This window comes from Xiphias gladius, unplaced genomic scaffold, assembly GCF_016859285.1.
Source record: "Xiphias gladius isolate SHS-SW01 ecotype Sanya breed wild unplaced genomic scaffold, ASM1685928v1 HiC_scaffold_1000, whole genome shotgun sequence".
In the NCBI taxonomy this organism is placed as follows: domain Eukaryota; kingdom Metazoa; phylum Chordata; class Actinopteri; order Istiophoriformes; family Xiphiidae; genus Xiphias; species Xiphias gladius.
In genome coordinates this window covers 1-15,796 of record NW_024401283.1, presented here as the reverse complement: position 1 = coordinate 15,796, position 15,796 = coordinate 1, and the positions used below count along the sequence as shown (strand labels likewise).

Below are 15,796 nucleotides of genomic sequence, written 5' to 3'. Positions count from 1 at the left end.
GCCTCCCCAGTCGCCAGATCTGGATCCAGTGGAACACCTTTGGGATGTGGTAGAACAAGAGACTGGCAGCATGAATGTACAGCTGAAAAATCTGCAGAAAAGGTGTGATGCAATCATGTCAACATGGACGAGAGTCTCAAAGGACTGTTTCCAATCTCTTGTGGAATCCAGGCCACGAAGAACTGAGGCTGTTTTGAAAGCAAAGGGAGGCCCTTCCCACTATCAGTACGGTGTTCCTAATAAAGTGCTCAGTGAGTGTACATATGACCTTTATCACCTTAAAATACACTTTTAATAATAATAATAATAATAATGATGATTATTATTATCATTGTTGTTATTGTACCTGACTCCCAATGAGCTCTGTGCGTTCTTGGAGAAGATGATAGAGATCCGTTTGAGCTGGCAGACGTAGCGACCGACCCCGTTCTGAAGAACACTTCTCAGGAAGCGACTCTGCGTCCCTCTGGCCGTCATCTTTAGAACCGTCAGTTAATTATCAGCTAGTAACTCAATTACCGTGGAAACCGTCCGACAAACGCAAACCTGCTGAGCGCATTAAACAGCTCTAACATTCATAGAGGACGACTTCAATGGCTTGTGTATAGCGCTGTGTGTCCAGAACAGGCTCCGGAGTGAAACATACAGATTTTTACCTTTTAAACAAATTTTAAAAATCATAGAAACAAAAAAACTACACAATAATGAGATCTTTGTTAGAAAAAAAATAGAATATGATTTTAATTTTATAAAATGTGGAAAGCTTTAAAATGTGCATCCAAAATACATTTGCAGTACCTTTTCGCCAGATGTTTCACACAGAAGAGGCTGTTTTTGCACATGAGAGTTTTCAGTCATCTTCGCTTTCAAAAGCCAGTTCAATATGAACCTCGACTGATTGAGAATATAGTCTAGCCAATGCACTCTGTGCAGACTGGTAAATGTGCTGGTAACGATGGAAGAATCTGTATACTTCAAACAAAATACTTATGCTACTATGATTTAGCTCTTTTTTTCAGTCTTTGCACAGTAGGTATTGTCACTTTTTGTGTGTACAGCTGAGTGCAGCATGCACCTCTTGTATGCAGGTATAAACTCTCTGCATTCAGACATTTTACCCCACTTCTGCTGATTCTGTGATCTTATGCCAAGCATCAGTCCCATAAACTGGGAGAAAGATCTGATTCAGTGTAGCAGATAAAGGCCCGTCTCTTTAATGACTAGAAACTATTCGCCAAGAAATATAAGAAATATAAATTGATTTGCGAGAGAGAGTGAACGTGTTGCTTAATGTGGCCACCCAGGCTTTCCCACTCCATACCTAACCATTTAAGATCTCAGGAAATGACATGCAAAACATGTTCGCACTGGATATTCTCAAGACACCATGCTACTCAATTGTTTTTAGCTTGTGGCAGGCACCGAGGCCACTGTCCTCCACTGGGAAGGGAGCCTACATTATCCCAGAGACATTTACATACATTTATAACAGAGCAGACGTATAACATGAGCTTAGTTGGGGATAAAATGACAATTTTTTTTTCAGAGCAGCGTTCAAGGTTTGTAACTTAGCAAAAGCATCTTTATTTAGAGCCTTTAATGTCCCAGCATGGGTCGGGCTGTGCCAGTTCCCATTGGGGAGCACAGGGGTGATGGGAGCAGAGTGGCTCTGATGAAGGGAGCGTGAAAAAAAAAAAACAGAAAAGATTTTCACACAGTCAGGCATTTCATTCTTTAACTCCGTGCCTTTTATTAAAACAGGCAAAGCAGCCACAGCAACCGAAGTTTCATTTGACCTACAGTTGGTCATATAAATTTACAGATAACTTAAAATTTTGCAACTTTCATTGTTTAAGCAGTGACAGACACTAACTGCAGTGGTGAAAAGTAACTAAGTACATTTACTTAAGTACAATTTTGAGGTACTTATACTTGGCCATTTCCAGTTTCTGCTACTTAATACTTCTACTCGACTACATTTCAGAGAAAAATATTGTACTTTTTACTCCACTAAATCCTCTGACACACATAGTTACTAAGTACTTTTCAGATTAAGATTTTATAAATGAAATTAGAAAATATGCATTAAGAAAGATTTAACTACCCAACAGTATATACATATGTTAAAATGAGCTCTAACTTATAAATCCTGCTTATATGGTAATGAATTGGTAATAACATTTCAACATATAAATTGAATGTGCATAATCAGTGTTTGTACTTTGGATACTTTAAGTACATTTTGCTGCTAATACTTATGTACTTTTACTTAAGATTTTAAAAGCAGGACTTTTAAATGTAATGGAGTATTTTTTCATTATGGTATTGATACTTTTACTTAAAAGGTCTGAGTAGTTCCACCGCTGTCAATATGTCTGAGGGTGATTTAAAGTAAAGAGGCATCCGTATTCTTACCGAAAATGCAACCCAAGTACAGGGCACTCGGGAGAAAAGTAGCGAAATCAGCATCAGCATCCCGCCGCGGCGCTCGGCTCCTCTGTCGCTCACTCTTCACCATCCCCTGCAGTTATCTCGTGCTTTTATTCTACATAAATTTTCACAAACAGCCAAACCGTTTCCTGCAGCCAGAGTTGTCGATGCCAGCAGACTAGTACCCATCAATCAGCAGTAACTAGCAATCTCTCCCGGGGCACCTTTCACGCTCACTCCACGCGAGTCGTCTTATTCGTGTTTTCATCTGATGACCAGCATTTGCTTGTATGTATCTGTATATGTGTTAAGAACGCTGAGGTCGCCTGTGGAGGGGAGGCAGTGCGTGCCTTTTTCCAGTCACAAATGATGAATTCAGGATGTGAACTGCAAAGAAAGCAGAGAGTAGTTTTTGCCAACATCCGCCTTGTTGAATTTGAAGAAAATCACCCACTGGAGGAGTGTTAGTTTTCTGTTCCCGTTACAGTCGGAGGTACGGAGGACAGCTCTGTAATGAAGGTTAGGAATTGCCCCCCAAAGCTATCGCACAACCATCTGTCGTGTTCATTTAAGCTCTGGGTCATCTAAGGTTGTGTAGCAAGGAAACGTTGAAACCTCAATCAGTATTAAACTGTAAAAACGTGTACATTCCGGTGTCATACAAATAAAAAAGGTGTACATCAGATATGTGTCTTGTCTGTTAATTGTTTTAACTGTAGTAAAATCAGTTAAAACTGATGATGCAGGCAGCACCGCTGGAGTCAGTCTTGACTCTGACAAGCTGTTCAAACACAAGTCAACACAAAGTCTCACTTTAAACACCAATGCCAGCATTTGCGCAAAAGAAATCTATTTTATTTCATTCAAAGTTCCATCTGCTCTTTCGGCGCTGCAATTATCACAGGAATCTCCAAATAACTCTGCAACTAAAACAGTTATCTGCTTTTTAAGACGCCAGCTGACAAGCCACTGGTGGATTCATGGGAAGTCTATTCAAGCGTGGCATTCGGAGCTGGCACTGCCTCATTTTCTGCACGGCTCAAGTGGCTTTGCTGCCACCACCAGGCAGAAGGACATGCCAAAAAATGTGCAGTCGGTAGTGGGGTCTTCGGCTGGAAATATCCAACAAATACACTGGAAAATTGCTGCAAACGTGAGAACTACTTGACCTGTGCAGACACTTGAACTAATCCAAAAAAAAAAAACTCTCAAGATTGATTAAAGTCGGTGGAAACATCCAAACTGTTTGACTTTAACTCAAGTCATCATTCAGCGTCCCTGTTTTTCTGTGGTCTGATGGTGCCGATAGAGGGGGGCCGGTTGGTGAATGGGTGCCACTGGCCCTGGATACTGGGGTGGTCTGTGTGGAAGGGTTTGCGGATGCGGATGATGTCCAGGCCGGACTGATTGGTCAGTTTGGTCAGAAGCTCTGAAATCTGCGGAGACGTTTTGCTTGTGACAGTTTCTTCCCTCACATTGCCGTTTACTGCGGGAAGGTAAAAAAGAGGAAATCACTAATCGTACTTTTGTTATTGACGGACCTGGTTACTGTGAAATGGAACTGAGTCAACGAGAGCATGGGACTCTGGGTGAGACAAATTTACTAAGTCGTGTGAAAGCTCCAGTGGCACTTCACTTCTACCTGAATCAATAGAGGTCTCAGAAAAGCCAGTGTTACACTGCCCCCTACAGTATCTAAGAGTAGTAACAAAAATAATCCCACTACTACACTTACTGTAGTTCATTTATTCTTAAACTTGTCACAAACCTCTAAAGACTGATTTCCTGTTTTTTTTAATAGATCGATTTCTTCAGAAGTCTGCTGAAAATTTATCAATATCAATCAAGATCAATAATAAAGAAAAAAACAAGTGTTTAGTCTTTTTAACTAAATTGTTCATTAAATAGACCATAAATAAAACTGCAGCCGTACTAACGGAAAAGTTTAGGAAAACTGAGAGTGTTCACCTGATAAAATTCCACTTAATGAATTCAAAAGAGTCTATTGGACAGGTCACAGCAGGTCGACTGAACATGTAATAACAATGTAAGATTTGTCTACAGGCACATACAATTCAACATACAATTCAACATATATGACGGATAAAGCTTCGAATAATAAATGTTTACTTTGGTTTACATGGATCTCTGTCTATATTTCAAACCTATAAGAATTTGACAGTAGGTTCAATGAAACTCTCTGGAAATCATCAGCTGCCTATAAACTCAACGCAACCACATTAACTAAAATGACTCTCAAGGAAACTCACAGGAAACCACTTGTAGTGATCTCGTCTGTCCGGTTCAAATTAATCACTGTAAGTGGATGATTATAATAATTCTCCTTCAAAAAATATTTTTTTTCTTTATTTCTCATGCAGAATACATCTAACTGACATTTGTATATCACAGTGAATATGAAGTAATGAAACGGACAGCTTTGCTATATACTGCTTTAAAGATAAAATAGCATAAACTGCGCCAGGGTCTGCCGCCTGCTCCAAGCCCAGTCCGAATGGTCAGGGTGAAAGCATTACACTCCACTCACGTGACATACCTGCTACTGGGAGACAGCGGGGACGATAATTACGCACTGTAAAAGTCCCAAAACGCGAGCGGAGCAGGAACAGGAGGGCAAAATAACTCACTTGAGCCACACGTAACACACGCACGCGCGCACACACACACACAGTCTTAGCATATGAAAGCTTGCAGTAGTAGTCTAAGTTTTAAATTCTTTTTCCATACGTTGTCATGCATGAAAAGACCCAAAGTGAACACTGTGAGCGGACTACTTGATTACTATCAGCAAATTACATAAAGAGGATTTGTATAGGAACCTGTCCCAGGTTTTGTGATCCCTATAAGCAGTTGATCACTGTAACTGATCCCTGTAAACGGTTTCCACTGTAGTTAGGAAATTACAGGACCTGTGAAATCAATCATTACAATGAATTCTAGAGATTTTTTATTTAGTACTATAATCAAGAAAGAGATTCAGGTTTAGTCAAAGTCAAAACAAAGTAATGAGCACTTACAGTACTCTGCAACTATTTTGGGTATCCTGCAGGACTGAGGAGACACATACACGACAGTTCCAGGGTTGTTCTTGGCATAATCCACCGCTCCCTCTTCAATAAACTCCCTGAAAAAGAAGATGACGACAATGATTTGGTGTTGTTAGTGCTGGTAACCACGAATCTTTGACGCTGCTTTTTGTCATGCTGGACTTGATGCTTATTTTCACTATTCGTCACAGTGCAATGTGCAAAGTGAGCACATGTATTCAAACCATATACCTATCTCAAGGGCAATTTTGTGGTATTTTACCTGAGCGTTACCAGTTTCTGCTGCTTTATATTTAAAATCCATTACATTTCACAGCAAAATAGTTACTTTTAAGATTAAGATTTTACATGCAAAACATATGCTCAATAAATAAAATTACAGATTAAACTTCCAAACAGTTTGTAAAATAGTTATAAACAGCCCCCCAAAAAACCAGCCGCAACATTAAAATGCTACAAACATGTTTATGCATTAGTGATAGCATTCAAATGATATAATATATAATAATTAGGCCTGGAAATATCGATTTATGATTATTATCATTACCAATTAATCTGCTGATATCCTGTATGGTCAATTAAACTGGTCAGTGAAATGCAACAAAATTATTCAAAAAATGACAAAAGTAAAAAGATGACACAATCAAATTGTTTATAACTTATCCTCTGAGACTCTATCTATGCAGTGCAGAGTTACACTGCACTTTTAACCATTAAGTAATATCAGTCATGTGACAGAGCCAGATTGATTTCAAATTAGTGAGAGTTTAGCGGTTCGCTTGTTTTACTCTGTTTGTCACATGTCAAAAGGTGACTTGTCAAAGCAGCTGAACCCGTGTGGTTGGGAGAGCGTGTCCGGTGGATTCCTCAGTATCACTGAACAGCTGTATGTTTCCAGCTGCTCTGCCCCGGCTATGGAAAAACTACCAACTTCACTGACCCTGCACAAACACACACTGAACACAGAGCGTTAAAGGAGCAGCTCAGCCCAAATACCAATGAATAACTGATTCCAACCCTTTTTGACCGTATGGACATTGTTTTGATGAGAGCGCAAAACAGAAATGCTGAATTTTGTCTGTGTGGCTGTAAAACATGAAGTTTGATTTCTGATTTTCCTCTGGGCTTTAGCAGTTTTGTTCCTCATATTGTGATGTTTGGCTAGGCAGGCAAGACAGTCTTATTTCACAGGTGAATGTTGATTTGGATAAATCTCCTAGATAATGTAACAATTATATAAGTTTCCCTTTCATTTCTGACGAATCATATTTTGTCCATCATTTGGGCAGAAGGGTAAAAATACCCATGAACCTCGGCCAAAGCCAGCAGAGGTGAGAATCGGAGCTGTACTCAATTCAGAATTCCTCGTCTGTGAATTCATGAACAAAAACATGTCGCTATAGTAGCTAAATTCATCCAAAATTCACCCAGAATCCAAAACTGAATTATTTTAAATTTACTGGTATTTACATAAAATCAACAATGTGAACAAATGTTTTCCCAACAGTCTGTGAGGTCAGGTGTGTGTGGATCCAAGTGCAAGAGAGAGAAAGAGAGAGTCAGGCCGAAGTACAATGTCCAAAATTCAAATCTTTAATCCGAGAGACGTAGCAGAGGTCTAAATACCAGGAGTCAGTTAAACCAGGCAACAAGGCAGAATCGAGGGTCACAAAAATACCGGAAAAACAGATCATCCACAGGGAAGCAAATCGGGACTAAATGCTAGAGAGCTTGAACACAAATGGTAACAAAGACAATCTGGCAAGGCATGAGAAATGAGGCGGGGTTTAAATACACAGGAACAAGACACAGGTGAAAGACATTAAGGTGGAGACAGTAATCAAAACAGGAGGGAAGAACCAGGAAGTTAAAACAAACAGTAACAACAGAACCAAGACTTCAAAATAAAACAGGAAATGAATACAGATCCTGACAGTACCCCCTCCCTAAGGGACGTCCCCAGACGTGCCAGGAATGCCCGGGTTCAGTCTATGAAAGTCCCGTATCCGTGTTTTATCAAGAATGTCCCGAGCAGGAACCCAGGACCTTTCCTCTGGACCGTACCCCTCCCAATCAATGAGGTACTGACGGCCCCGCCCCCTACGACGAACAGCCAACAGTTTCTTTACCGAATAGACAGGACCACCTTCAACGAACCTGGGCGGAGGGAGGAACTAAAAGGCCTGGTCTTGATAGGCTTGATTCAGGAAACATGGAAGGTGGGATGGACCCTCATGGTCCGAGGAAGATGAAGGCGGACAGCAGCAGGGTTGATGATCGCCGAGTTCGGGAAAGGGCCCACAAACCTGGGACCCAGCTTATGACACTCCCCCCGAACTGGCAGGTCTCGAGTGGAGAGCCATACTTTCTGGCCCACGAGGTAGCGAGGAGCCGGTGTGCGATGACGATTAGCGGACCTCTCATATCCAATATTGGTGCGTAGGAGGGCTGGTAGCTGGGAACCTGGTGCTGAGGCCTGGGGGGCTGGTAGCCGGGAACCTGGGGCTGAGGCCTGGGCTGAGGCCTGGTAGCTGGGAACCTGGGGCTGAGGCCTGGGGGGCTGGTAGCTGGGAACCTGGGGCTGAGGCCTGGGCTGAGGCCTGGGGGGCTGGTAGCTGGGAACCTGGGGCTGAGGCCTGGGCAGACCAGTAGGGGGGCATCGGGAGACCTTGCCGAGGATGACAGCTAAGAAGAGAGGAGGGCCCCCCATTGCAGGACTCGGGAACGGAGCGGGTCTGGAACAAAGAGCCGACCAGGAGGACAGCCATCAGGATCCTGGGCCTCGAAAGGCGTGCTGGACCTCTGCTCAATGTCCCAGGTCACCGCCAAGAACACACTGTCAGGGGGGCAAAATGGGAGCTGCATCCTGAGGGCGGTCTCCTGCCTCGAACTGCCTTGAAAGGGCATCTGGTTTGACATTACGAGTTCCAGGGTGATGTGGTGGCAAGGACCTGGCACGAACCTTATTAACCTCCTTCAGGTCCAGGTAGACTTCAGGCACCCTGGACAGGTCTGGAAACTCAGAAGAGGAATCAGCAGGCGGGGAAACCGACAGAGAAGACAAACAGGAAGACTGACAAGTAGGACTCCACTGTAACACTCTCCCAGTAGACCAATTCACGAGAGGGTTGTGTTTACACAGCCAGGGATAACCCAGGATAAGGGGGTATTGAGGAGACTCAATAATAAAAAATGAAATGGTCTCTTTGTGAGTACCTGACATCAACAGAGACAGAGGAGGGGTCTGGTCTGTGACCCAGTTGAGCAGGTGACCATCGAGAGCGCTGGCCCGGCGTGGCTTGGACAAAGGGTGGAGTTGTAGATTCAGCTGGTGGGCCAGGTTCAGATCCATGAAGTTTTCGTCTGCCCCGGAGTCAATGAAGGCTGTAAGGGCCAGGGAATTCTGGGGAGAAGTGATGAGCTGAACAGGGGTCAAGGAGCGTGCTGGTCCAGAGGCAGTCACGGTGTGGCTCACCAGTAGGCCACTGTTACTGGTGAGCCAGGCCCTTTTACCGGGCACTGAGCCAGGAAGTGCCCCATTTCCCCACAGTAGAGGCACAGTCCTTCACGTTGGCGGCGCTGGCGTTCCTGTTGGCTCAGACGGGTACGACCAAGCTGCATAGGTTCCTCCTGGGGACTAAAAGGCGCAGATCCAGGGCCTGTAGCTCCTCTGAGCCGCTCTCGTTCCTGCATCTGGTTGTCAATTTTAATAGCAAGTTCCACAAGACCCTCAAAACTTGTAGGAAGATCAACCATGGTAAGTCTGTCCTTTATATCTTCAGAGAGACTCAGGAAAAAGGTGCCTGCAAGTGCTTTGTCGTTCCACTGACTCTCCGCAGCCAGAGTGCGAAATCTGATGGCATGATCAAATACACGGCTTCTACCTTGCTTGAGATTACGAAGTGCATGGGCTGCCTCACGGCCCGAGACAGGTTGACCAAAAACCCGACCCAAAGCAGCAGAAAAAGTAGCCACAGAGTCACAGGTAGATGAATGTCTCTGCCACTCAGCCGTGGCCCACTCATGTGCTCGCCCCGTGAGATTAGTGATCATAAAGGCTACTTTAGAACGCTCAGTGGCAAAGGTAAGAGGCTGCAGTTCAAAAGTTAGCGAGCAGAGTCAAAAATGAGCGGCACGTTTCAGGAGTGCCATCATACCTTTCGATGGGGGTTGCTCTGGGTTCTGAAAAATGAACTGGAGGATCCCTGGGTATTGGAGGTGGAGCAGGAACAGCTGGGCCTGTTGTAGCAGAAGACATGGAATCCAGACGAGTAACCACTTGGCAAGTCTGGGCAGCCAGGGCTTGTAGCTGCTCAGACAATGACTGAACTCCCGGTCCCAGGCTGGAAACTGCCCACTCCAAATCGTTGAGACGCTTCCCTAGAGCTCCCAGAGCATGACAAAAATTCTCTCCCTCCGCTGGGTCCGACATGGCCAGATTGTACTGTGAGGTCAGGTGTGTGTGGATCCAAGTGCAAGAGAGAGAAAGAGAGTCAGGCCGAGGTACAATGTCCAAAATCCAAATCTTTAATCCGAGAGACGTAGCAGAGGTCTAAATACCAGGAGTCTAAATACCAGGAATCAGTTAAACCAGGCAACAAGGCAGATCAGGAACAGGCAGAATCGAGGGTCACAAAAATACCGGAAAAACAGATCATCCACAGGGAAGCAAATCGGGACTAAATGCAAGAGAGCTTGAACACAATGGTAACAAAGACAATCTGGCAAGGCATGAGAAATGAGGCGGGGTTTAAATACACATGGAACAAGACACAGGTGAAAGACATTAAGGTGGAGACAGTAATCAAAACAGGCGGGAAGAACCAGGAAGTTAAAACAAACAGTAACAACAGAACCAAGACTTCAAAATAAAACAGGAAATGAATACAGATCCTGACACAGTCTAGTCTTTAGCTTTAACCTGCCATTAACAGTGCATGTAACAGAATTTTATTTAATTAAATTAATTTTACAGCTGATCTATATTTAAACTGCAATTTCAAACAGCCGAGTAGGAAAAACAGTTCACTTCAGCCTCCGACTTGAAATTCCGAGTCAGAGATATGGTAAGTTTCTAACTGCAACAATATCTGTCGCTTGTGAAAAGAACCAAAGACGTGTCAGCAAACTGTTGGCAGAATGGCTGCACTTCAGGCTATTTATCTGCTGTGTCTGCAAGATTAGCCCTAGGGCTGACCGCTTGGAAGAATGTGTCAACACTCCCAAGTTGGAATAATATTTTTTTTTTTCTGTTCGGTGATTGAATCTTGCTTGTTGAAATGCTCTCTGGGGTTGTAGTTACAATCTCTACTGATCACTTCAGTAAGAACCAGATATTTTCTTAAACAGCTGTTTATCTCTTATATCGATGATCCAGCCACGAAAGTTCCATGTAGATCCATGCTATAAAAGTGCCTCAGCTGTCAGTCACAAAACACTGTCTATGGGAAAATTAATTGGACTTTTCGTAACCAGTGTCACTCGGAATATCGCTCACACTTTTATCTACAGGAAAGAAACTAACAAACAAAAAAACAAACAAACAAACAAAAAAAGCTGTCAGATTTCACTGGCAAAAAAGTCTGATGCGGCATTCTATTCTAGAACTTCAGACTTCAAAGGACAAAAACTTCCGTGACGCGGCATTCTAGAACCCTTACAACCTTTAAGGAGACCTCCAAACTCAACAGAGTAACATATCTCCTACACACAAGTATCGTGTACCACAGTCTTCTACGGTCAGAATCTACAACAGAGACCCTCTTACACATACACACCTGCAGTCTACAGACTACTACGTATATCTACGGATAACTACAGTCTACTACAGGCAAGTGCAGTACCAACAATCGGCCACCGCTTCACACCTCTGCATCATCTTTGTTTCTCGTTGCAATGGCAGAACGAAACACAGGAAAAAGGGTGAGATTTGCAGATGAAGTCCTTCAGGGCCATCCACATCGTAATGGACGAGAGGCTCAAAGATATGAAGGCAATGAGTTCCCCGTTCACCGAAATAGCTTTCGTGGACGAAAGAACCCACAACATCGGGTAAAATCTGCACGTGCTGCCCCTCAGGGCCGTCCGAATCCTGACCGAGCTGAAACATTTCGCTACGATGAGCTCTCAATTCAGCGAAATGCCTTTGGTAACGCTCATCCCACCATGGCCGGACGAAACAACCCACGAAGAAGGGTAAGATTCGTGGACGCTGCCCCTCAGGGCCTTCCAAATGATGACAACCTCTTGAATGAGGAAGCTTGGAAGATCAAGTACAACGCTCTGGAGGAGAAGTTCAGATCGGAGCTCGCCAAGAGAGAAGAGAGTTTTGGCAAAATACAGGAGGAATGGCAGAAAAAACTGCAGATGGAGAACAAAGTACTGCAAGAGGAGATGAAAGATCTGCGAGAAGAGAACAAAGTACTGAAAGAGGAGATGAATGAACTGCACATGACAATGTATGTGATGGAAGAGAAGAAGAAAGAAGTGCAGATAATAATGGATTTCGTGGGAGAGGAGAGGAAAGAACTGTACAAGCAGAACGATGAACTCATAGAGGAGAACAAAGAACTGCACAAGCGGAACAAAAAACTCCAAGAGGAGAAGGAAGAACTGAAGAAAATGATGAATGTAATGGAGGAGGAGAAGAAACAAGTGCAGATAATAATGGATTTAGTGGGAGAGGAGAGGAAAGAACTGCACAAGCAGAACAAAGAACTCCTAGAGGAGAACAAAGAACTGCACAAGCAGAACAGAGAACTCCAAGAGGAGAAGACAGAACTGCACAAGCAGAAGAATGAACTCCAAGAGGAGAAGGACGAACTGCAGAAAGTGCATAACGCACTGGAAATGGAGAAAGAAGAACTGCAGTCAGAGTACAAAGTACTGGAGGAGTTCTGTCTGAAAACACAAAAGAGCCGACATTTCTGGTTTTGGAAGAAGACAAAAGAGGAGAAGATGGAGAAAAAGGAAAAAGAGGAGGAGAAGGAGGCACGAAAAGAGAAACAGAAATCAGAGAAGGCAAAGAAGCAAAGCAAAGAAAAGGAGAAGATGGAGAAAAAGTGGAGTCGTTGGAGCTGGTTGCACAAGAGAAAGAAGTGTGACAGCAACAGCAAGATGGAGGAGGCTGCCGGTTTTTCAGCTCAGGCTGGACAACAGTAGCTCCCTCCTCACCCATTCATCTCTCCACTTCTCCCCCATGCCCCCTTCCTTCCCTGTCTCCCCCAGCGTCTCCTTCTCTCCACCCTCCCTACCTCGCTTACTCCTCTATATTTCCTCTATCCCTCACCCCCACCCTCCTTCGCTTACCCCTCTATATTTCTTCTATCTCCCTCACCCCCACCCTCCTTCGCTTACCCCTCTATATTTCCTTCATTTCCCTCACCCCTTTTCCCTTACCCCCATCTCAATCACCCTCACCCCCTTCCCCTTACCCCAAACCCTCCTATCTCTGCCCCCCCCAATGAAACTTAATAAAAAATTTAATCAAATAATTCAATCATGTTTCTGCATATAACAGCCTCTCTGAATAAAACAAAATAACTACTACTGTATAACATGGTCTGTTATTAAGTGGATGCACTGGTACAGTATCTTTTATAAACTATTTTGTTTTAAGTTTGAATTTAAACAAAACTAAGCCATATTTTGACAGGATGAATGTCACATAATAAAAGTTGTCCTTCCAAATGGCATTTTAGCCTGTGGTAAATTACAGGAGCTGCTTCTGTAATTTACAATGATATTCTGCAGGAAAACCATGTGACCTCACTGACAGGCCTATGATTATATTTAATGTTATTATAACTTACTGGTAATTGGTTCACTGTGATTTAATTATTAACCGACAATGAATGTTTCTTTTTAATGGTGGACCAGACTTTTTTTACAGTAAAGAAGTTGCAAAGTAAACTTGTTCTTTTGTTGCTGGACTTTTAACCCCTTCAGATTTTTTCCCGTCTTGATGAACCATGGAAGTATGTGAAGTTGTGCCAGAAATCCCTACTCTGTTTTTACGGTTCTAAAGAAAAAAAAGAGAGAGAGACTGGCATGTGTTAAATTCATGAATCTCACTACACATCAGATCAGGCTCTACAAAGTCAGACCGGCAGACACACCATCGCCTGAAACGTAACAAGACAGGCCCCCGAGACAAATGTGGGAGAAACCAGTCATCATGGTAAATGGTTTCCCCATTCTTCAAGACGATGCATGGAAACATAACTACCCCTATAACCACAAACATCTGAAACAAATGGTTAAGGAATGAATGAATTACTCGACTGACAGAAATTTAATCACCAACTTTTTTGATAGTCAGGTCAGTCTTTCAGTACGCTTTCCATGCAGAAATGCCAAAAATTCTTCCAGCTTCTGAACTCTGAGGATTTGCTGCTTTTCTCTGTTTAATGTCACTGCAAACCGAACGTCCTGGGTTTTGGACTGTTGATCGACAAACCGACATCTGATGTCATCAACTTGTGGGAATAATGGGATTTTTTTTTCTTGGCCCACTTTGGGCCCCTTAATACCAACCGATCGTGGTTTGAATGCCACAGCCTATCTGAGTATTGTTGCTGACCATGTGCATCCCTTTATGGCCACGGTTTACCATCATCTAATGGCTACCTCCAACATGATATTGCTCTATGTCACAAAGCAAAAGTCGTCTCAAACTGGTTTCATCATCATGACAACGAGTTCAGTGGACGTCAGTGGCCTCCCCAGTCGCCAGATCTGGATCCAGTGGAACACCTTTGGGATGTGGTAGAACAAGAGACTGGCAGCATGAATGTACAGCTGAAAAATCTGCAGAAAAGGTGTGATGCAATCATGTCAACATGGACGAGAGTCTCAAAGGACTGTTTCCAACATCTTGTGGAATCCAGGCCACGAAGAACTGAGGCTGTTTTGAAAGCAAAGGCAGGCCCTTCCCACTATCAGTACGGTGTTCCTAATAAAGTGCTCAGTGAGTGTACATATGACCTTTATCACCTTAAAATACACTTTTGATAATAATAATAATAATAATGATGATGATTATTATTATCATTGTTGTTATTGTACCTGACTCCCAACGAGCTCTGTGCGTTCTTGGAGAAGATGATAGAGATCCGTTTGAGCTGGCAGACGTAGCGACCGACCCCGTTCTGAAGAACACTTCTCAGGAAGCGACTCTGCGTCCCTCTGGCCGTCATCTTTTAACCGTCAGTTAATTATCAGCTAGTAACTCAATTACCGTGGAAACCGTCCGACAAACGCAAACCTGCTGAGCGCATTAAACAGCTCTAACATTCATAGAGGACGACTTCAATGGCGTCTGTATAGCGCTGTGTGTCCAGAACAGGCTCCGGAGTGAAACATAACAGATTTTATCTTTTTAAACAAATTTTTTAAAAATCCTTAAAAACAAAAAAACTACACAATAATGAGATCTAGTTTGTTATAAAATGAGAATATGATTTTAATTTTATAAAATGTACAAAGAAAGCTTTAAAATGTGCAACCAAAATACATTTGCAGTACCTTTTCGCCGTATGTTTCACACGAACTTGTTTTGAATACGCACCGAAAAGCCCGGGTCAGAGGAGCATGGAAGAAAATGAGGCTAGGTAACAGAGGCGGTAAGTTGAATTTTTAAGTGTGGGGTTTTTTTGTTTTTTTTCTAAATTAAACTTAATTTATTTATATATACGGCTTTCATGCGCCTCCACGCTGAGTTTTGTGTATCGTTTGTGTCTGTATGGTAAAAGAAACAACGGTTTTCTTCATCACTTTCTCTCCTTTCTCTAAATATCCAGGTCACCCAAGACCTTTGCAACTTTTGCATGTGTTAGGCTGATATTCCTTCGTATTTTCACGTCTGCTGCGGTTTCAATGTCCTAACCCGGTAACTAATGTGGAGGAGCTTGCTGCTGAAGGGCACCGCCTGTCTCCTGCAGGTGGCAGACCCAAAGTTTCTCCTCCAAAGACATTTTTCGTCCTTGTGTTTGAGACCTGTCACTCACAGGCTCATTCACAGGCCTCCTGAGGCTCCATGTGTCCCAAGGCGTCGGGGCGCAGGCTACTTCGTGGCACACACTGTGATCAGGACCTATAAAAAAGACGCTAAGTCTACTGTGGAGTTCCCTGTGAGCCCCATCACGGTGACAGATATCAAACAGTATATCCGCTCCAAAGATATTCCCTTCCACGATGGCTACAGTTGCCTCCACGTCCCGAGCATCTTTGTCGATTCGTCTGCCAGGAAGGAGAGTTTCTCCCTGTTCATCGACAAAACCACGGGGCAGTTTCTGTGT

General features: G+C 43.4%; 1 protein-coding gene across 1 annotated transcript; it reads right to left on the bottom strand.

Moving 5' to 3' along the window:
• Window positions 1–3,462: 3,462 nt before the first annotated feature.
• LOC120787004 (39S ribosomal protein L43, mitochondrial-like) lies at window positions 3,463–14,823 on the bottom strand. Its single transcript, XM_040122795.1, has 3 exons — window positions 14,565–14,823; window positions 5,469–5,575; window positions 3,463–3,916 (listed from the first exon to the last, which is right to left on the bottom strand). The coding sequence occupies exons 1-3, from the start codon at window positions 14,693–14,695 to the stop codon at window positions 3,696–3,698; spliced, it is 459 nt and encodes a 152-aa protein (XP_039978729.1). The 5' UTR covers window positions 14,696–14,823; the 3' UTR covers window positions 3,463–3,695.
• Window positions 14,824–15,796: the final 973 nt, after the last annotated feature.

Coding starts and splice junctions, on each gene's coding strand:
- LOC120787004 (XM_040122795.1), bottom strand. CDS start 14,695: ATGACGGCCAGAGGGACGCAGAGTCGCTTCCTGAGAAGTGTTCTTCAG. Junction 5,576..14,564: donor CAGAGCTCGTTGGGAGTCAG/GTACAATAACAA, acceptor CTTCTTTTTCAG/GGAGTTTATTGAAGAGGGAG. Junction 3,917..5,468: donor CAAAATAGTTGCAGAGTACT/GTAAGTGCTCAT, acceptor ACCTTCCCGCAG/TAAACGGCAATGTGAGGGAA.